Raw genomic sequence first — 23,399 nt, 5'->3', positions numbered from 1 at the left:
TGGCTCCCTGCTACAACAGACTGATAGGGGTCCGGTACACACTGGACCGTCACTATGCAAGGTCTGGTGCAACGTGGAACAACGCAATTTTCTACACTTCACTCTAACGACTATGTGGGGTGGTTGGGGCTGTAAATACACCCCAACCAGCACATTAAAGACACAAGAGCTACACCAAAATCTATACATTTATTGTAACACCTCCTGAGCATTCAAAGCTACATAAGCGTCGCATTCGACCGATTTGAGTTATAGATACTTAAAGTAACTTGTGTTCTTGAGTGGTTGCAAGTTCTTATGCTCTTGATTTGTGTTTCATTCTCATCCCCAACCCTATTCTTTCACATGTAAAGCTAACAAGAGACACCGAAGTGTGTGGTGATCTTTGCGGGGACTTGGTGTCCTTTAAGATTGAGAAGGACACTCGATCCATCTTGGTAACCGTTCGAGAGAGGAAAATGGTTGAAAGAAACCTGTTCTTAGTGGACTCATCAATGGGGACGTAGGTTCTTCGGAGCCGAACATCGGGAAACAAATCACCCGTGCTCTTTGTGTTCGATCTTCATTTACGATTTGCTTCTTCCTCTCCCCTCTTTTTTGTTCTCTTGTTTGTGCTTGATTCCATATCAATTTGAATTGCTCCCAAGTAATTCTGCATTCCAACTCTAACCAAGAAGAACACCTCTCTCTTAATTCGTTCATTCTTATTCTTGTTCTAACGCTAACCCGGGGTTGAAGTTTGTGTTTTAAGTTATAAATTTCATGTTTCGCCTATTCACCCCCTCTAGACAACTTTCACATTGCTTGCACTTCTTATTGTATATTTGGTTTAAGTGTTTGTGAAGTGCATATATTTATCGGATTAAGACATTAATCCGTTGCTACCGATCAAATCAAGTAAGTTGAGTTCAATAGAGTTAATTTTTTTTTATCTTGGCTTATTCAACCCTCTCTAAGCGACATCAAGGTCTCCAAAGGTACTTTCAACTACGCGCTTCGTGCGTGACACAAAATAGTAGAAGATCGTGCTTTAAATGCTTTAAAGGAGTATAGAGATTATCCTTCCTTGATTCGCTTCCTGTCGGTTAGGCGAGATGTAGGAGGCGGAGACTCATGCTTTAAAGGTGCTTTAAAGGAGTATAGAGATACAAATAATATAGGTAAAAAAGTCTAAAAACCAATAGGTAACCGATCACACCATCATCTCCCCTACGGTCTTGTTCGGTATAGAAATGAATTAAATCCTATTCTATACAATTTTGACTATTCTATACAATTTTGACTAGATGGTTTTAATCTCTTTTAATCCTTTTCAATTCAAATGTAACCGAATAAACTCTACATATACGTATATGGTTACAGCTCATATGCATGGCTGCACTGCACAACCTAGCCACTAATTAAAAAGCCCAACATACTGGTCGCGTTTCCTGTAACGTAGGGCGTGTTCGGCTGGCTACAAGCCGACACTGTTGCAGCTGTTTGGACTGCTGCAGCTGCAATCCATAGAGAGAAAAATACTGTAGAAGCCGCAGCCGCAGCCGGATTGCAGCCGCAGCAAGCCGCAGCGAACAAGCTGGTAATCACCACCTGTCGTCGATTTAGCACTCGTCAGAAATCATTAGCCAGCTAGCTGTCTAGACACCGCCTTCCCCGCGACCGGCTGCACCCGGTCACTTCTTCTCCCCACGCAGTCACCTCCCCGCAAACCCCACGAGGAAAAAGTTTCTTTTTTTCTCTGTTAAACACGCGCATCGAAGCAAGCCAGCAGCAACAAAAGAGACGAGCCTTTTCGCTCGCCGCTACCACCACCTCGTTGTCTCGCCTCCGCCTCGGCCTCAGCACGCGCGCGGGATCTCGCGCTCGCTCGCGCACCGAGGAGCGCGCACCCACCCGCAGGTGAGGCCGGGTTCGATTGGGTTGAGGTGATTCGGAGGCGGATCTGGCTGGGCTTGCCGGATCTCGGACCATTTCGGCTGGGTTTTGGTGTGATTTTGCTTGCTCTGCTGTGAGTTCCAGGGTTCGGGGCGGGGTGATCCGGTGGTGATGGCGAGCCGGATCAAGGAGGACGAGAGGCACGAGAAGATCATCCGCGGCCTGCTGAAGCTGCCCGCCAACAAGCGCTGCATCAACTGCAATAATTTGGTGAGTATGTTGTTGAATGTGGACAGGTTTGTTGGTCACGGAGCTAGCGGGCAGGTAGGAGCTGTTTTTAGCTTGCTTGGCTTCATCCGCCACAATGCTCTGCTGCCACGAATGACACACACATGGCATATTGGGAAGAAGCTGCAGAACTAGGTGTTGTATTGCGTGGGTTTAGACTTTAAGGTCAATTGCAGTCCAGTGGAATGGAATGTAGCCTTGATGCAAGCAGTTGGAATTCACTCTGTCATTATGGTAGTCAGCCATTATTGTTTTACTGTGATTTTATATATAGTTGCTAATTGTTGCTACTGCTTGCAAGAGAGGCAACTTTTATGATTCTCAGTCTCACTTCCAGCACTTTTCTGGACCTAACTAACAGGAACCTAAGCTGTTAATTAGGAAAGTTGTATACTGGTTTTCTCAGAGGCGCTGGCTAGTGATGCCGCCAAATATTGAAGTTGTTATGGTTAGGTAACAAAATATGGATGTTTCACCTTGTTGTGGGCATCACTCCTATAAATGAATAGCCACGTAGAAATATCAGAAAATGTATTTAAGAAAGTTCATCGTCTCGTCGATTAAGTCAAATAGCATATCAGTTCGTTTTTATATATAATTTGTCACATTTGTAGAGGATGTGGCACATGGATGAAGCTAAAGAACAAACTGATATGTGAGCAAAAGATCTCAAAACACCTGCTATTCATGAACTGCATTTGATTTCTTAAGAGCCTACCAATTACACCTAGTTAGGACTACCCTACTGCTCTTTTCCTTCTTTTTCCTTTCCTGTCTGGGGCTAAGTCATCTTGTGTGGTGAGGTCCACGCCTCACGTCAGGCACTGCACTTTATGAAGCTTGAGGTAACCCTACTCCCTCAGTGCTCAAGCGGATATTGTGTGTGCCTTTGACTGAACTGCTACTTTGTATCTCATCAAACTTTTGGGGGTTAGGCATTAGTATCTTTCATATGTTCCGTTTGCTTTGTAAAGTGAATAACTTGTTTATTTTCTTTTCTCTTTTGTACTTATTTGCTTACCTTGTCAACTTGGAAGTATCTTGGTTCTGGGATCTTCTGTACATATCTTGCTAATATGTTACAAGAGTAATATTTTGTTAGTGCCTCCTCTACTGTTCCACCTGAAGGAAAAAATAACACTGATATGCTGATTTGAACAGGGACCACAATATGTCTGCACAAATTTCTGGACCTTTGTTTGTACCAATTGCAGTGGATCACAGTAAGTATTTTAGGGAGCCCTCTTTTACTTTAGTCAACCTATTTATCGAGCTTCACTTTCTTTTTGTTTAACAATATATCAATATATGCCTTGATGGAATGAACTGTCCCCAAGGGAAATACGTTGGTTTTTTCCTAATATAGATCACTTTATTTTTCTAGTCGGGAGTTTACACATCGAGTAAAATCTGTTTCCATGGCCAAATTTACCGCACAAGAAGTTGCTGCCCTTCAAGAAGGGGGGAATGAGGTAACTTGTCTTGTATCTGTTTTTCAACTTTCCCCATCAATTCCATGTCATCTATTCAACATGACATTGATTTTACTTAACCTGTAGCGTGCTAGAGAAGTATTTTTCAAGGAATGGGATCCTCAACGAAATGGATACCCTGACAGCAGGTGACCTTTTTTATTAATTTATTTTTGTAAATTGCAATGCTTAAATCTGTATGGAAGTATGACATGTTTCTTTTGGCCTCAGTAACGCTGACAAATTGAGAAATTTCATTAAGCATGTGTATGTGGAACGTAGATACACAGGAGAAAGGAGTACTGATAGGCCACCAAGGGCAAAGGTGATGTTGTCTCCTTACTGCTTTAAAACTTTCTGCTCAGGAAACCTATTTTTGGGAATATATAACTCTGTTTGAAATTCACTATGTGCTGATTGATCATCATCTTGCAGGATGACAAGGATGAGTATAGTGAAAATAGAAGATCTGATGGAAATTGGGGTGGTTCGAGAAGTCCGCCAAATGGAAGTTACTCTGATCGTCAGAATTATAGCGGACGGAGTGATGACAGAAATTCCAGATATTCCTATGGGGACCGTAGTCCTGGCTATGACCAAAATGACTATAAGAGAAGTCCTCGCTACTTTGAGGTTGGTGATAATAGATCTGGAAAAATAACTCCAATTCAAGGGTTTGAAGACAGGAGGTTTTCAGAGCCCAGAAAGCGAGATAGTGGGTCTCCAGACTTCCAGAAAGAAGCTGATGGTTCTAGTCCTGTTGTACGGCCAGTGAGGGATATATTGGGTGACAACGCTCCTCAACTTCGGGTCGGTGAACCTTCAAAGCCAGCTACTGAGCCTGCAAAGCCAACTGTAGTCAGACCAATTGATCCTCCAAAGCCAAGTGTAGTCAGACCAATTGATCCTCCGAAGCCAAATGGAACCAGGGCAATTGATCCTCCACCACTGACAAAGGTTATTCTTTGTTACTCCTGAGATTTCCCTTCTTTTAGACATTGCTTTTGTACTCTCGAAATATCATCATATTCTTGTGCATCTGCTTGCTTACTATTCCTCTTGCATGTTCATGATGTAGACAATATCTAGTGCCAGCAGCATTGGTTCTGCAGAAGGGACATCGGAACAGACAAAGGTGGCAAGTGCAGTGAGTTTGATTGATTTCAGTGCAGATCCTGAACCTGAGTCCACAGCACCACCACAGCCGGCCCCTATGACACAACAGCCTCCAGTTAATGCAGTAGCACCACAGCCTGTTCTTGAACAAAGGAAAAGTGCTCCTTCTGTCAGTGGTGGTGATTGGGCATCTTTTGATGCTTTTGGCCAACAACAAACACCTCAAACAAGCAGCAGTGTAAATCCCCTTGAGTCTGCACTTGCACAGCTGTCATTCTCTGAAGCACCCTCTGCACCAAATGTGTCAGCTTATCCTGTTTCTCTGGATCCCACTTTGAAAGCAAATGATGGAGGATATTCATCTGTGCTAGATCAGTCACATTCCTTGTTTGATGCACCCTTTGGAATCTCAGGCAACCAGGTAGTTGCGTTTGCATAAATTTTAAGCTTTATGCACCTGAGCTCTTTTTTCCTAAAAAAATAGTTTTGACTGGATTCCTTCTCCAGGCCTCAACAGTAATGTCTGGCCAAGAAACATCGGTTCAACAATCTTCTATAGCTGCCCCTACGGCTGGACTTCCATCTCAAGCTACTGCAAATCAACAAGGAACCAGTGGTATTCAAGGAGCAGCTTCTTCTACTGACAGTAAATTCAGTGGCAGGAAAGAACTTCCAGCGGTATGTCATACTCGTATATGATTAGCTGTGTTTTGCGTCTTCTAACATTAATGAGCATTTTATCAATTGAATATAATGTCACTTAGTGGACTTTTATTTGACAAGCACTATATATGTTATGAGGTAGTTCAGTGAAATCATGGTCTACGTTGGATTCCAGTTGAAAATGGGTAGCCACCATACAGATTCATGGTTTTGTTTTGATGTGTTTGAACACATTATCTTGTGTGGCTGACTAATTATATGGAATGAACCTTTGGTTTCTGTAAATTTATGATTTGAATGCCATAAATGTCGTTAAGGTTTCCATACTTGTCACCTGTCAGTTGTTCTCATGGGCTTTCATTTGCAAGATCATTACCTATTATCAATTGAAGACAACTGTACAAGTTTCTTATCTTCAATTCTCTGAAGAATGTTTTGGAAAGAATGACATGCTGATGGATCTGAGACTATGCCTTCCAACGAAGTCATTTGCATGAGCATATTTGACACGGACAAAACTTATTGCAGGATATCTTTACTGCACTATATCCACCATCAACTCCAATGATGCCTGGTTGGCAGAGAGCCCCCCATTTTGGAATGGGATACGCCATGCAATATCCACCTGGAGTGGTATCCATGTCATTCTCATATGTGTAACATATTGTGCACCTGAGTTGGTACTGCCTTTTTATCTTACACAAGGAATACTCTTCCAGTTCCAGGGAATGCAAGCATATCCTCAGCCTACATATCAGCAACCTGTATATTCGCAACATGCATATTCCCACCCCCAACCTGTGAAAGCTTCAAACCCTTTTGATCTTGGGAATGGGCCAGCTCCAACTCAAGCTCACATGGTATAACTAAAATGTCTACTGTAGACTTGGGTAGTCATTCATATTCTGCATTCCTAGTCTGTTAACATGTCCATTACTTCTCCATTAACATCAGTTTGTTTTCTCTGTGAGCAGCCCCCATCTGGACCACCAGGAGTATTAGCAGGCCCAGCTCCCCAAACCTTAATTAGCAACTCTAGTTTTGGTGTTCCTCCACAGCAGCCTCACCAGCTCTATCAATCAGCCGCACATCCAAGTAATTGCATATTTTCCCGTCATAATCTTGCTCTTTAGTACCTTCTGTTTTGCGTGCTGTGCTAATTTTTGTTTCAATCAGGCCATTTCATGATGCAGCAAGTTCCGAACAGCATGCCCATGCCCGAGCAACAACCTAATAGCATGCTTGTAACGTGAGTAAATGTTCTATTTACTATATCTTCCAAAGTTGAAACATGTAGTGGTAGACTATTTCAATGGGGGTGTGAGGGTGTCTATTTATTTCTAACTAGTTAGGTACCCGTACATTGCTACGGTTATTTACAATATCTCTCTTTTATATAACACATTGCTACGGTTATTTACAATATCTCTCTTTTATATAACACAATCCTTTATATAACACAAGCAGATGTGAGTTGTAGTGGTAAGCTCCAAAAGCCTGTGTTCGAATCCTGGATGCAGCATTTTTTCTTGCTCGCCGGCTGCTCGTGCACTGTGCACTGGGGCCAGCCGCTCGAAACTCCTGCTTTATATTAGTAGAGCTAGAGATATATATCACATGCCTTGTATGGTATCTATAAAGAAGGACCTTAAATTGTAAGAACTGACAGCCTGTTGGATCACAGATTTAAGTATTAAAAAAACAACTCAACCTGCCGGGGGATCACATATTTAAGTAGCTGAGGTCGACTACACAAAGTGGTCACATTTCACCATTTAAGTATTAAAAAAAACAACTCAACCCTGGACATTCAGTGAAGACGACAGTAGTTGTTTTGGGGTCACATTTCATCTGTACATCTTGATTCATGAAAGTACCTACAAGACATTTTTGTTCACTGGTTATGGTGAATTTGGGATTCTAAGGGCCTTTATGCTCTCAAACAATTTGGTTGCTTAGGATGGTATAAAACATCACCCTGTCCCAACTCCCAAGGCACCTGTTAAGGACTTGTTTGGTTATTCTTATCCCACGTGGATTGGACGGGATTGGAAAAAAATGAAAGATTTTGACTTGTTTGGGATTTAAATCTACTCAATTCCATTCAATCCACGTGGATTGAAAGAACAAGCCCTAACCTGTACTAACTCCGTTCTCGAATATTTGTACTAACTCCATTCTCGAATATTTGTCACCCGCTAGTTCATTGTTAACTAAACGGCGACAAATAAAAAAGAACGGAGGGAGTACTATATTTCCTGCAACACTGTGTCTGACGTGTGACATCGCAGGCAACAAGGTTTGGGATACCTCCAGCCAAACACCCCCCCACCTTCATACGGCTCCGTTGGGGGTAGTAATCCATTCGGGTAAAAGAAGTGTGGGAACACCTGCTCTTTCATCTCTAGACTAAGGGTCTGCAGCACTCAGCGGGACAGACATGCATCGAAGCCCTCGAGAGAATGTGTTCCATACAACCAGGTGGTGTATTCTGTCGGCTGTGATATGTTGTACAACTTGTTTCCAAGGGCGTCATCATCGAATGTAACTCTGTTTTAGAGGGCCTAAGCTGCTTTCAGCCTCACTCCTTGTATATTGTGTCTGCTTGAATTGCATAGTATGTATATTTTGTGTTCCTTTGTTGTCTTGGACAGTATCAGCTCCAGTTTTAGTACGAGTCAGCTTCTAGTGCAGTTGACTATTCATTTTAACGTGGATGGTAAGTACTTTATAATAGACCAGATGTATGATCGTGATCAACCAATTTTGTGGTTTCTTTTACTTGCTATTTTAATATCACTTATTTTTTGTGTGGTCTTCTTTAAGAATTCTTTTTCATGTGTAACTCATCACAGGTATACCTGGCCAATGGGCCAGGCCGGGCCAGCACAGCCCAAACCTGTCACGGGCCAGCACTTGGGCCCGAACACCAGCCCAAGCATGGCACTGCTGGCTTTAACTAGGCCGTAGGGTTGGGCCGGACTTTCTTGCCGTGATGGCCTGATGCTCGCCTCATAAACAGCATTACTGCAGGCAGCTATGTAGGATACAAATACAACCCACATAGCATTACAACAAGTTTTATAAACAACCATACAGGATAGTTAGGCTTACTGACTATAGGTTACATGGTTGTAACCATACAACAAGCATTGAATTAAATCAAGTCAGGCTTACTACCTATAGGTTACAGGATACAACCATACAACAAGCATTGAATTGAAGCGAACAACCACAAGTTTTATGAGCTATCAGCCATCAGCCATATAGTACACAGTACAGCCAGCCCATATAGCACTACAGCAGATTGAAATAGCCATTAGCAATCTGTAAAGCCCTAAAATTGGTATAATAAAATAAATAAATAAATGCATATATTGATATAAAAGTGTTTTAGAATCTATGGAACCTTTGGAGATTATTTGAATTGATTCTATTTGTGCATATTCAAATAATGAAATAATATTGGTCAATTAACAAATAAATAAATACAGAAATATGCATATCATGTTGTGGTTATTGTATTTCTACATTTGTATTCAAATTTGTGAGACAAGTTTAAATTTGAAAAATAGAATTAAGACTTAATTTATAAGTGAGAAAGGGAAAATAATAAAGAAAAGAGGTACTATAAAAATACAAAATAAATTTTATAAATGAAATTAATACTGGATGTTCATAGAACATGTTTAATTGGTAAAAACAAATCCAGAACAACATTTGAATTGAAATTCAAAGTTTAAAAATCAAAAGGGAAGGAAATAGTGGAGAAAAATAAAAATAAAACGAAACTGTGCACCATTGGGCCGACAGTCACCAATTTGGCCCACTTCGCCTCACATCCCTCCCGCGCAGCCCACGAAACCCTAGCATGTTGGCCCACTTATGTGAGCACCCAACCGGCCAGCGTGCCGACAAGTATGGCCCGCAGGTCAGCCATTCGCGGGGTCCGCGCATCAGCCCGCTCGGCCAAACACTCCCTTACACTCACTTGGTCACCGCCACATGGGCCCATGCCGCCTGCACCTTTGCTCAAACAAACGCATGCTCGCTAGCCACTGATGGGTGGGACCAGAGCGTCAGCTCTTTCCCCTCCACGGTAACCAAACGAAGCCAGGGCTGCAGCCAAAACGGAGTCCGCAGAATCGGTAGAAAATCGAGCAGAACCCGGAAACGACCTGGGGGAAATCGGCTGGGGATTAGGGCTATTTTCGCGGGGCTGTTGGGATTTGACTCTGCCTGGTGGCTATATAGCCCGGGCCTCTCCCCGTTGAGCAACCAGAAGAACACTTGCGCCGGGGCGGCAAACAGAGAAAAGAGACAGAGAGAGTTGGCGTCGTGCGTCTTCAAGCGATCCAGCGCGCTCCAGTTCGCCAACCCCGCCAGCCCGCTCTGCGACCACTCGGACTGATAATCCCGAGCGCCGCCACCTCCTCGTCCTCCGAAACCATGGCGCTTCCTCGTACGGCGCCGGTGTCGAAGGGCCGGCGCATCACCTTTGGCAACCATGGTGGCACCGTCACACTGCTCCTCCGGTGGGGCAACCCTGCCCACGCTTCTAAATGCCGGTATGGTCACGACCTGGTACTTGTCATCAACTCTGTGTTGCGCAAGTCACGTCCGTGCTCCAAACAAAGATCTCGGGCTGTGAATCTGGCGCTCGTCGGGTTCACATCCCCTGGTGCACGCGCTGTCACTTATTGGTTGACGGAGGTAGAAGATGGCTCCTGGTCATTGGTCCTTTGATGAAGGGCCAAGATTAGATTACATTCACTGTTTCGTGTTATTACAATCGGGCCGTCGCTGGTCGATCCGAGGGCTAGGGCGATCTCTCCTCGCGGATGGGAGCACATACCGGTTCGTGGAATGGAGATTTAATCCTGACGCTTGGATCAGATCTGGGCGGCTCAGAATCCATCGTACCCCTTCGGCCAGCACGTTTTTGTAAAAGAGACCCCAGCGAAAGACATAATAAATCCGCCATCCCTAGCTACTGTGCTCTGAGTCTTAGGTTTATTCGCGCAGGGGGCCCTTTACTTTACAGATTTTGATGCGCGGTCCAGAGAGATAGAAAAATCAGAAAAATAAATTTAGAAAAATGATTCTAATGTGAAAATAAATGCTAGAAACTTGTATAATTTATATTTAATTCATTTTAACTCCAAATTGAGTCATTCCAGTTGCAATAATCTTGTTTTAATATTGTCTATCAACTGGTAGCACGGTTTAGCTATGAAATTTGAATTAAAATTGTTCATTTGAATTAATCTATTCTAAGCACTAAATAATTTCAGAAAACCATAACTTCTTAATCGTAACTCCGAATTTAGCGATTCTTGTTCCCACGATCTCGTAGCAACGCGTAGATTATTATTACGTAGTTTATTCTTATGTTTGGTGTGATGTTAATTTTGTATATACCATTTTTGTCTGTATTGCTACGTTTAGCAGTGAGGACACGAGTCATCTGAAGATCATCCTAGTATCTGGAATCTCAAGTCCCAGGCAAGTTGTGCCCTTGATCACTTCTTTTTACCCAGCCATGTTCTGATTAATCATAATGATCTGCATAGGTTAATTTTGATGGGACCCAATAGGTTACCCTAGTTTGTCTATCTTTATACCTTGTTTACCACTGAACTTTTTGGGTAGTACTTGCTAGTGCTTTATGTGGTTTTGGGTATGAAGATACATTATTCATGATTATACTTTTGTTATCTGTTGTTATTTACTGTTCATGATAAGATCATTATGTTAATTGGAACATGGAGCGACCACCCGGGAAAACAGTGCTACCACAAGGGTTTATGGACGCCCTTGGCTGATTAATTAGGAAAGCTAGTGGAGGACTACCTTACCCGAAAGGGGCAAGGGCAGTAGGGGAGTGGTCAGTGTAGGGAGGTCCTTGGTTGATTTTGCTGCGATGGCGGTCAGCCAAGAACCCTGCATTGGAGCTTCCTATAAACTGTAGCGGGTTTTCTGAAGCTAGTGGAACTTTGTAAAGGCCTCGTAGTGTTACCCTGCCTCGCCTCCTCGGTAGAGGTGTATGGGAAGTCGCGATCCCTTGGAAGATGGGTAACATGACTTGTGGGTAAAGATGTGCAACCTCTGCAGAGTGTAAAACTGGTATACTAGCCGTGCTCACGGTCATGAGCAGCTCAGACCCTCACATGATTAAATTATGGAACTTAAACTCAATTTGTCATATGCATTGCATCGCAGGTGAGGTTGTTACTTTTGTTCTACTATTTAATTGGGTTGGTATTTACTTATACTTAGTAATTGCTAATAAAATTTTGACCAACTTTAAAAGCAATGCTCAGCTCTAACCATCCTCTTTGGTAAGCCTTACACTTCACGTGAGCTCCCACCTTTGGCGAGTTCATGCACATTATTCCCCACAACTTGTTGAGCGATGAACGCATGTGAGCTCACTCTTGCTGTCTCACACCCCCCCACAGGTCAAGAACAGGTACCGCAGGATGAGGCGCATGGAGGATGCTGCGATGAGTTCGTGAGAGAGATCTAGGCTGTCGTCTCCCAGTCAACTTTGGGTTGCTGGACCGTTGTCTCCTTATAATGTAATTATTTATTTATTTTGTATAGAACTCCTATTATATAGTAAAGTTGTGACATTCGATCATGTGTCATGATTCATCATATGTGTGAGACTTGGTCCCAGCACACCTGGTGATTATGTTCGCGCCCGGGTCTTGGTGCCCCGAAACCCGGGTGTGACACAATCAATGAATACAACCATACAGCTATTAGCCACACAAGTAGACAACCAGACATTAAAAATTAGATCACCACACTTTAAAAAGAGCTATTTACATTGGCTGCCTCGTTAAAAACCTTTAGGTAAAACCTCATTTCAACTATATGGGGACAAAAGCCTAAAGGCTTGTTTGGGTACTCTAGTATTCACCTCAATACATATGGATTGAGCTAAATACTAGAATACCCAAACAAGCCCTAAAGGAAAAAAAATACAACCTAGCTTTTTTAGTGATCTTAATCTAATGGTGCATTACTTCTTGTCCATCCCCACCACTACCACAAACATAATCGTCCTCTTGTGCATCAAGATATATGTTTGCCATTAGCTCTTCAAGATCTTTGTTCTCCACAGTGTGCCAATCAGTAGCTTGCTCCCAATCTTGGCCAGTGACAACATCTCCACATGTTTCGGTGTTAGACATTGTCGTCGTCACTCGGTCAACCTACCACATAAACTGAAAGCAGGCTCAGAAGAAATAGTGGATACATGCACATTTAAGACATTTAGCTACACTATACAACATAGTCTAATTGATGTTCTATAAAATTTTTCTTTTAGCTTATGTGGTATCCTCTTGTCATATAAAACATCAAATGCTTGATGACACTCATCCACTTGCTTTGATTCTATGGCTAAAATCTTCATCGGTATCCCGGTCTCTCTATATCATTGATCCTAAATACCTAAATGTGTCCTTCCTATGCACTACTTGACCTTTCAAACTAACATCTTCCACATGTCTAGTGCCGAAATCACATCTCATATATTATATTTTAGTTCTACTGAGTCTAAAGCATTTGGATTCTAGAGTTCTTGCCACAATTCTAGGTTCATATACTCATGCCTAACTTTCATCAACTAGTACTACATCATCCGCAAAAAAATATACACCGAAGGATATCCTAATTTTCTTATGACCTTATGAGAGCACCTAGAGGGGGGGTGAATAGGTGATCCTGTAAAAACTTAACTTATAGCCACAAAAACTTGTTAGGGGTTAGCACAATAATTGCCAAGTGGCTAAAGAGAAGATCTTGCACAATACGACAATCACAGAGAATTCAACACAGAGGAGACACGATGATTTATCCCGTGGTTCGGCCAAGTACAAAACTTGCCTACTCCACGTTGTGGCGTCCCAACGGACGAGGGTTGCACTCAACCCCTCTCAAGCGGTCCAAAGACCCACTTGAATACCATAGTATTTTGCCTTGCTTATCTTTATCCCACTTGCGAGGAATCTCCACAAATTGGAGTCTCTCGCCCTTACACTTAAGATTAACAAAGAAGCACGGAGTAAGGGAGGGAAGCAACACACACAAATCCACAGCGAAATGCGCACACACACGGCCAAGAATCGAGCTCAAAGACTATCTCACAGTTTCTCACAAGAACAGAGCTCGAATCACTTAGAATCACAAACGGATGCACAAAGACTGAGTGTGGATGATCAAGAATGCTCAAAGGTTGCTTGGTGTCTCCCTCCATGCGTCTAGGGGTCCCTTTTATAGCCCCAAGGCAGCTAGGAGCCGTTGAGAACAAATCTGGAAGGCCATCTTTGCCTTCTGTCGTCGGGCGCACCGGACAGTCCGGTGCACACCGGACAGTGTCCGGTGCCCGATTCCTTTCCTTAATTGGCGAAGCCGACCGTTGCAGATGCGGGAGCCGTTGGCGCACCGGACATGTCCGGTGCACACCGGACAGTCCGGTGCTCCCTTCCGACCGTTGGCTCGGCCACGTGTCCCGCGCAGATCACGCGGTCGACCGTGGGCTCAGCCGACCGTTGGCTCACCGGACAATCCGGTGCACACCGGACAGTCCGGTGAATTTTAGCCGTACGCCGTCAGCAAATTCCCGAGAGCGGCCTCTTCGGCCGAGGCAGCCTGGCGCACCGGACACTGTCCGGTGCACCACCGGACAGTCCGGTGCCCCAGACCGAAACAGCCTCTTGGCTGTACACAGCCAACTTTCTTCTTTTCTTCTTCTTCCTGTTTCTAACACTTAGACAAGTATATTAGTACACAAAACCAATGTACTAAGACTTAGAAACATACCTTTGCTCTAGATTTGCACTTTGTTCATCCATGGGCATTGATTCACGTTTAAGCACTTATGTTGACACTTAATCACCAAAATACTTAGAAATGGCCCAAGGGCACATTTCCCTTTCAATCTCCCCCTTTTTGGTGATTTATGCCAACACAACATAAAGCAACTAGAACAAGTGCAAAATCACTTCAAATAAAACTCAAATTGATTTTGATTCAATTTTGGCATATATGGATCATCCTTTGCCACCACTTGGTTTGTTTTTGCAAATCAAACTCAAATCTCTATCTCTAAGTCAAACACACATGTTGAAGCATAAAGAGAGTCATCCCAAAAGAGATTGATCAAAGATTTCAAAAACTCCCCCTATTTCCCATAATCAATACTTCTCCCCACAAGAAGCCAACTTTTGACAAGAGAGACAATAATAGACAATAAAAGCGTTTGACAAAACAAAAACTCTATTCTACTATTTTCAAAATCTCTCAAGTGGTAGCTGATCCATTTATCGCTTTGGCCTTTATTTTCTCCCCCTTTGGCATCAAGCACCAAAACGGGATCAATCTTGGCCCTATAACCCCATTGCCTCACCAAAATCTTCAATAAGAATACAAAGGCAATAAGAGTCTTAAAGATGAACTTGGAATAAGTTACCCTCTCATCGGAGTGCAGTGGAAGTCTTTCATGGTCCAAGTCCACCTTTTCCCTTTCAATCCTCCTTCGAGACTAAATCATCAAACTCAAGCACATGGTTAGTCTCAGAGGGTCAAGTTGTAACACATCTCCCCCTAAACATGTGCAACACTTTGCAACGGACTTGTGAGGTCCAGGGAGTGTTTGTACAACTTGAGCACCATAGTAAAGCAACAAAATGCAAAAAGGAACATGATCAAAAGCATAAATACATGTATGCTACAATTCAATCCAGGTTCCGCGAATCTAAGACATTTAGCTCACTACGCAACCTGCAAAAGGTCTTCTCATCTAGAGGCTTAGTGAAGATATCGGCTAGCTGGTTCTCGGTGCTAACATGAAACACTTCGATATCTCCCTTTTGCTGGTGGTCTCTCAAAAAGTGATGCCGGATGTCTATGTGCTTTGTGCGGCTGTGCTCAACAGGATTCTCCGCCATGCGGATCGCACTCTCATTATCACATAGGAGTGGGACTTTGCTCAGATTGTAGCCAAAGTCCCTGAGGGTTTGCCTCATCCAAAGTAGTTGCGCGCAACACTGTCCTGCAGCAACATACTCGGCCTCAGCGGTGGATAGGGCGACGGATGTTTGTTTCTTAGAGTTCCATGACACCAGGGACCTTCCTAAGAATTGGCACGTCCCCGATGTACTCTTCCTATCGACCTTACATCCAGCATAGTCGGAGTCTGAGTATCCAACTAAGTCAAAGGTAGACCCCTTTGGATACCAGAGCCCGAAGCAAGGCGTAGCAACCAAATATCTAAGAATTCGCTTCACTGCCACTAAGTGACACTCCTTAGGATCGGATTGAAATCTAGCACACATGCATACGCTAAGCATAATATCCGGTCTACTAGCACATAGATAAAGCAAAGAACCTATCATGGACCGGTATGCTTTTTGATCAACGGACTTACCTCCTTTGTTGAGGTCTGTGTGTCCGTCGGTTCCCATCGGCGTCTTTGCGGGCTTGGCGTCCTTCATCCCAAACCGCTTTAGCAGATCTTGCGTGTACTTCGTTTGGGAGATGAAGGTGCCGTCCTTGAGTTGCTTCACTTGGAACCCAAGGAAGTAGTTCAACTCGCCCATCATCGACATCTCGAATTTTTGCGTCATCACCCTGCTAAACTCTTCACAAGACTTTTGGTTAGTAGAACCAAATATTATGTCATCGACATAAATTTGGCATACAAACAAGTCACCATCACATGTCTTTGTAAAAAGAGTTGGATCGGCTTTCCCAACCTTGAAAGAATTAACAATTAGAAAGTCTCTAAGGCATTCATACCATGCTCTTGGGGCTTGCTTAAGTCCATAGAGCGCCTTAGAGAGCTTACACACATGGTCGGGGTATCGTTCATCCTCGAAGCCAGGGGGTTGCTCTACGTACACCTCCTCCTTGATTGGCCCGTTGAGGAAAGCGCTCTTCACATCCATTTGGTACAACCTGAAAGAATGGTGAGCGGCATATGCTAGCAAGATACGAATTGACTCTAGCCTAGCCACAGGAGCAAAAGTCTCCTCAAAGTCCAAACCTGCGACTTGGGCATAACCTTTTGCCACAAGTCGAGCCTTGTTCCTCGTCACCACCCCGTGCTCGTCCTGTTTGTTGCGGAACACCCACTTGGTTCCCACAACATTTTGCTTCGGACGAGGCACCAGTGTCCAAACTTCATTGCGCTTGAAGTTGTTGAGCTCCTCCTGCATGGCCAACACCCAGTCCGGATCTAGCAAGGCCTCCTCTACCCTGAAAGGCTCAATAGAAGAGACAAAGGAGTAATGCTCACAAAAATTAACTAATCGAGATCGAGTAGTTACTCCCTTGCTAATGTCACCCATAATTTGATCGACAGGATGATCCCTTTGAATCATCGCTCGAACTTGGGTTGGAGGTGCCGGTTGCGCTTCTTCCTCCATCACTTGATCATCTTGTGCTCCCCCTTGATCACACGTCTCCTTTTGATGAACTTGTTCATCGTCTTGAGTTGGGGGATGCATTGTTGTTGAGGAAGAAGGTTGATCTCGTTCATCTTGTTCCTGTGGCCGCACTTCTCCAATCGCCATGGTTCGTATAGCGGCCGTCGGAACATCTTCTTCATCTACATCATCACAATCAACAACTTGCTCTCTTGGAGAGCCATTAGTCTCATCAAATACAACGTCGCTAGAGACTTCAACCAAACCCGATGATTTGTTGAAGACTCTATACGCCTTTGTATTTGAGTCATAACCTAACAAAAACCCTTCTACAGCTTTGGGAGCAAACTTAGAATTTCTACCTTTCTTCACTAGAATGTAGCACTTGCTCCCAAATACACGAAAGTAAGATACATTGGGTTTGTTACCGGTTAGTAGCTCATACGAAGTCTTCTTGAGGAGGCGATGAAGGTAGACCCTGTTGATGGCGTGGCAAGCCGTGTTCACGGCTTCCGACCAGAAACACTCGGGGGTCTTGAATTCTTCAAGCATTGTCCTCGCCATATCAATTAGCGTTCTGTTCTTCCTCTCTACCACACCATTTTGCTGTGGTGTGTAGGGAGCGGAGAACTCGTGCTTGATCCCTTCCTCCTCAAGGAACTCCTCCACTTGAAGGTTCTTGAACTCGGACCCGTTGTCGCTCCTTATCTTCTTCACCTTGAGCTCAAACTCATTTTGAGCTCTCCTGAGGAAGCGCTTGAGGGTCCCTTGGGTTTCAGACTTATCCTGCAAAAAGAACACCCAAGTGAAGCGGGAAAAGTCATCAACAATAACTAAACCATACTTACTCCCTCCTATGCTCAGATAGGCGACAGGTCCGAAGAGGTCCATATGTAGCAGCTCCAGGGGTCTTGAAGTGGTCATCACATTCTTGCCGTGATGCGCTCCTCCCACTTGTTTACCTGCTTGACAAGCTGCACAAGGTCTATCTTTTTCGAAATGCACGTTAGTCAAACCTATCACGTGTTCTCCCTTTAGAAGCTTGTGAAGGTTCTTCATCCCCACATGTGCTAAGCGGCGATGCCACAGCCAGCCCATGCTAGTCTTAGCTATTAAGCATGCATCTAGACCGGCTTCTTCTTTTGCAAAATCAACTAAATACAGTTTGCCATCTAATACACCCTTAAAAGCTAGTGAACCATCACTTCTTCTAAAGACAGACACATCTACATTTGTAAACAGACAGTTATATCCCATATTGCACAATTGACTAACAGATAGTAAATTATATCCTAGTGACTCTACTAAAAACACATTAGAGATAGAGTGCTCATTAGAAATTGCAATTTTACCTAACCCTTTTACCTTGCCTTGATTCCCATCACCGAATATGATTGAATCTTGGGAATCCTTATTCTTGACGTAGGAGGTGAACATCTTCTTCTCCCCCGTCATATGGTTTGTGCATCCGCTATCAATAATCCAGCTTGAACCCCCGGATGCATAAACCTGCAAGGCAAATTTAGGCTTGGGTCTTAGGTACCCAACTCATGTTGGGTCCTACAAGGTTAGTGCAAATATCCTTAGGGACCCAAATGCAAGTTTTGTCTCCCTTGCATTTTGCCCCTAGCTTCCTAGCAACAATTTTCTTATCCTTTCTACAAATTGCAAAGGAAGCATTCAAAGCACAATAAATTGTAGAAGGTTCATTCACTACTTTCCTAACAACATTTCTCCTAGGCATTTGATGAACAACATTTCTTCTAAGCACATTTCTACCATGCATAACATGAGAACTAGAAGCAGTCATAGCATAAGAGTCATAAGCATGTGAATCAAAAACATCATGACCTCTAAAAGCATTTCTAGAATATCTCCTATCATAGTACATGAAAGCATGATTCTTCTTAACACTATTAGCCATAGGAGCCTTCCCTTTCTCCTTGGTGGAGATGGGAGTCTTATGGCTTGTTAAGTTCTTGGCTTCCCTCTTGAAGCCAAGCCCATCCTTAATTGAGGGGTGTCTACCAATAGTGTAGGCATCCCTTGCAAATTTTAGTTTTTCAAATTCACTCTTGCTAGTCTTAAGTTGGGTATTAAGACTAGCTAATTCATCATTCAATTTTGAAATGGAGACTAAGTGTTCACTGCACGCATTAATATCAACATCCTTACACCTAGTGCAAATTTCAACATGTTCAACACAAGAGTTGGATCTATTTGCTTCTACTAGTTTAGCATTTAAGTCATCATTAATGCTCTTTAATTTAGAAATTGTCTCATGGCAAGAAGATAGTTCACAAGAAAGCATTTCATTTCTTTTAACTTCTAGAGCATGAGATCGTTGAGCTTCTACAAATTTATCATGCTCTTCATACAATAAATCCTCTTGTTTCTCTAAGAGTTTATCCTTCTCATTCAATACATCAATCAATTCATTGATTTTATCAATTTTATTTCTATCCAATCCCTTGAACAAACTAGAATAGTCTATGTCATCATCATCACTCGACTCATCACTAGAAGAATCATTAGTACTAGCGTTACGAGTGATTACCTTCTTTTTCCTTGCCATAAGGCAAGTGTGATGCTCGTTTGGGAAGAGGGATGACTTGTTGAAGGCGGTAGCGGCGAGTCCTTCGTTGTCGGAGTCGGACGAGGAGCAGTCCGAGTCCCACTCCTTGCCTAGATGCGCCTCGCCCTTTGCCTTCTTGTAATTCTTCTTCTTTTCCCTCTTGTTTCCCTGTTCCTGGTCACTATCATTATCGGGGCAGTTAGCGATAAAATGACCAATCTTACCGCACTTGAAGCATGAGCGCTTCCCCTTTGTCTTGGTCTTGCTTGGCTGCCCCTTGTGACCTTTTAGTACCGTCTTGAAGCGTTTAATGATAAGAGCCATCTCTTCATCGTTGAGTCCGGCCGCCTCAACTTGTGCCACCTTGCTAGGTAGCGACTCCTTGCTCCTTGTTGCCTTTAGAGCAATGGGTTGAGGCTCGTGGAGTGGACCGTTCAACGCGTCGTCGACGTATCTTGCCTCCTTGATCATCATCCGCCCGCTCACGAATTTTCCAAGTACTTCCTCGGGCGTCATCATCGTGTACCTGGGATTCTCACGAATATTGTTCACGAGATGAGGATCAAGAACGGTAAAGGACCTGAGCATTAGGCGGACGACGTCGTGATCCGTCCAACGCGTGCTTCCGTAGCTCCTTATTTTGTTGATAAGGGTCTTGAGCCGGTTGTAAGTTTGAGTTGGCTCCTCTCCCCTTATCATGGCGAATCGTCCAAGCTCGCCCTCCACCAACTCCATCTTGGTGAGCATGGTGATGTCGTTCCCCTCGTGAGAGATCTTGAGGGTATCCCATATCTGCTTGGCATTGTCCAAGCCGCTCACCTTATTGTACTCTTCCCTGCACAAAGACGCTAAGAGAACAGTAGTAGCTTGTGCATTTCTATGAATTTGTTCATTTATAAGCATAGGGCTATCCGAGCTATCAAATTTCATTCCATTCTCCACAATCTCCCATATGCTTGGATGGAGAGAGAATAAGTGACTACGCATTTTGTGACTCCAAAATCCGTAGTCCTCCCCATCGAAGTGTGGAGGTTTGCCAAGAGGAATGGAAAGCAAATGCGAATTCGAACTATGTTGAATACGAGAATAATCAAATGAAAAGTTCGAATTGACCGTCTTTTTGTAGTCGTTGTCATCATCCTTTTGGGAAGAAGTAGACTCATCACTATCGTCGTAGTAGATGATCTCCTTGATGCGCCTTGTCTTCTTCTTCTTCCCTTCCTTCCGTCTATGCCCCGAGCCGGAGTCGGTAGGCTTGTCGTCCTTCGGCTCGTTGACGAAGGATTCCTTCTCTTTGTCGTTGATCACGATTCCCTTCCCCTTAGGATCCATCTCTTCGGGCGGTAAGTCCTTTTGTGAAGAGAACGGCTCTGATACCAATTGAGAGCACCTAGAGGGGGGGTGAATAGGTGATCCTGTAAAAACTTAACTTATAGCCACAAAAACTTGTTAGGGGTTAGCACAATAATTGCCAAGTGGCTAAAGAGAAGATCTTGCACAATACGACAATCACAGAGAATTCAACACAGAGGAGACACGGTGATTTATCCCGTGGTTCGGCCAAGTACAAAACTTGCCTACTCCACGTTGTGGCGTCCCAACGGACGAGGGTTGCACTCAACCCCTCTCAAGCGGTCCAAAGACCCACTTGAATACCACAGTATTTTGCCTTGCTTATCTTTATCCCACTTGCGAGGAATCTCCACAAATTGGAGTCTCTCGCCCTTACACTTAAGATTCACAAAGAAGCACGGAGTAAGGGAGGGAAGCAACACACACAAATCCACAGCGAAATGCGCACACACACGGCCAAGAATCGAGCTCAAAGACTATCTCACAGTTTCTCACAAGAACAGAGCTCGAATCACTTAGAATCACAAACGGATGCACAAAGACTGAGTGTGGATGATCAAGAATGCTCAAAGGTTGCTTGGTGTCTCCCTCCATGCGTCTAGGGGTCCCTTTTATAGCCCCAAGGCAGCTAGGAGCCGTTGAGAACAAATCTGGAAGGCCATCTTTGCCTTCTGTCGTCGGGCGCACCGGACAGTCCGGTGCACACCGGACAGTGTCCGGTGCCCGATTCCTTTCCTTAATTGGCGAAGCCGACCGTTGCAGATGCGGGAGCCGTTGGCGCACCGGACATGTCCGGTGCACACCGGACAGTCCGGTGCTCCCTTCCGACCGTTGGCTCGGCCACGTGTCCCGCGCAGATCACGCGGTCGACCGTGGGCTCAGCCGACCGTTGGCTCACCGGACAGTCCGGTGAATTTTAGCCGTACGCCGTCAGCAAATTCCCGAGAGCGGCCTCTTCGGCCGAGGCAGCCTGGCGCACCGGACACTGTCCGGTGCACCACCGGACAGTCCGGTGCCCCAGACCGAAACAGCCTCTTGGCTGTACACAGCCAACTTTCTTCTTTTCTTCTTCTTCCTGTTTCTAACACTTAGACAAGTATATTAGTACACAAAACCAATGTACTAAGACTTAGAAACATACCTTTGCTCTAGATTTGCACTTTGTTCATCCATGGGCATTGATTCACGTTTAAGCACTTATGTTGACACTTAATCACCAAAATACTTAGAAATGGCCCAAGGGCACATTTCCCTTTCACCTTATCCATCACCAACACAAAAATGTAAGGGCTCAAAGTTGATCCTTGTAGTTCTATTCTAAACGGGAAGTCATTTTTGTCCATATCACATGTTCGAACACTAGTCACAACATTGTTGTACATATACTTAATAAGTTCAACATACTTTGTTGAAACTTTATGTTTGTTCAAAGTCCACCACATAACTTGATATTTTGTCATAAGCCTTCTTGAAGTCAATGAAAATCATGTGCGGATCCATATGTTGTTACCTATATTGCTCCATCACTTGTCTTATTAAGAAAATGGATTCCATGGTTGACCTTTCACACATGAAATCAAATTGGTCAAAGAGATCCTTGTTATTCCTTTCATACGATGCTTGATAACTTTCTCCCACGGCTTCATAATATGGATCATCAATTTCCTTGGTAATTAGTATAACTTTGAATATCCACCATATTCTTATATATCGACACCAATATATTTTCCACTCGTAAACATTTTTCGACTGGAAGATATGGTTGAACAACTTGGTTAGCATACTATGGTTATATCACTGAGGCATCTCTATTCCTCAATTGGGATACCATCAGGGTCCAACCCTATCCTTAGATTCTTGGATCTTACGCACAAAGCACATATTGGTGTCATCAAAAGAGTCATCTAATTGAAAATTGTTGTATTCACATTCTTCTATTGAACACTTTATTGAAATACTCGCGTAGTCTATTCTTGATCTCATCCTCCTTCAACAAAAGTTACTCTATTTTATCATTAATGCACTTAACTTGGTTGAAGTCCTTTGTCTTCCTCTCACGAACCCTAACCATCCTATATGTCCTCCCCTTCATACATTCTACAATTTGCCACACTTACAACTTGCTTTATAGTTTTTTTTGCTACCTTGTATTTCTCTATGTTGTCCATACTCCTGTCATGGTACATATGTTTGTAGCATTCTTTCTTCTCCTTAATAGTCCTTTGAACTTCCTCATTCCAACACAAAATATCTTTAGCTTCGTCTTCACTCCCTTTAGTTACTCCACACACATCTGAGGCCACCTTACAAATACAGGTTGCTATCTTCTTCCACATGTTGTTTGTATCATCTTTTTAAGTGCCCTCTTTAATGGTCCTTTCCTTAAAAGCTTCTACTTTCTTTCCTTTCAATTTTCACCATTTTGTTCTCATAATTTTTGTTTGTTTATCTCTACGGGTACACACATAAAAATAAAAGACCCCACCAAAATCTTATGTCGGGAGACAACACACTTCCTAGATTCACCATACAATCAAAGTATGCTCGTTTATCTTCTTTTCTCGTGAGGACAATATCAATCTAAATAGTGTTGGCAACTATTATAGGTTACTTAAC

General features: G+C 43.5%; 1 protein-coding gene across 1 annotated transcript; it reads left to right on the top strand.

Annotated features, from left to right (window-relative positions):
• Window positions 1–1,724: 1,724 nt before the first annotated feature.
• LOC100280000 (uncharacterized) lies at window positions 1,725–8,192 on the top strand. Its single transcript, NM_001152948.2, is given in 14 exon segments — window positions 1,725–1,899; window positions 2,020–2,145; window positions 3,325–3,386; window positions 3,548–3,635; window positions 3,723–3,784; window positions 3,867–3,960; window positions 4,071–4,592; window positions 4,714–5,172; window positions 5,259–5,429; window positions 5,943–6,047; window positions 6,134–6,274; window positions 6,389–6,509; window positions 6,591–6,663; window positions 7,706–8,192. Coding segments are annotated over 13 exon segments (2,079 nt in total). The 5' UTR covers window positions 1,725–1,899; window positions 2,020–2,046; the 3' UTR covers window positions 7,788–8,192.
• The last annotated feature ends 15,207 nt before the right edge of the window (window positions 8,193–23,399 follow it).

The sequence above is a fragment of the Zea mays genome, chromosome 4 (assembly GCF_902167145.1).
Source record: "Zea mays cultivar B73 chromosome 4, Zm-B73-REFERENCE-NAM-5.0, whole genome shotgun sequence".
Lineage (NCBI taxonomy): Eukaryota > Viridiplantae > Streptophyta > Magnoliopsida > Poales > Poaceae > Zea > Zea mays.
This window is presented reverse-complemented; position numbering and strand designations above follow the sequence as displayed.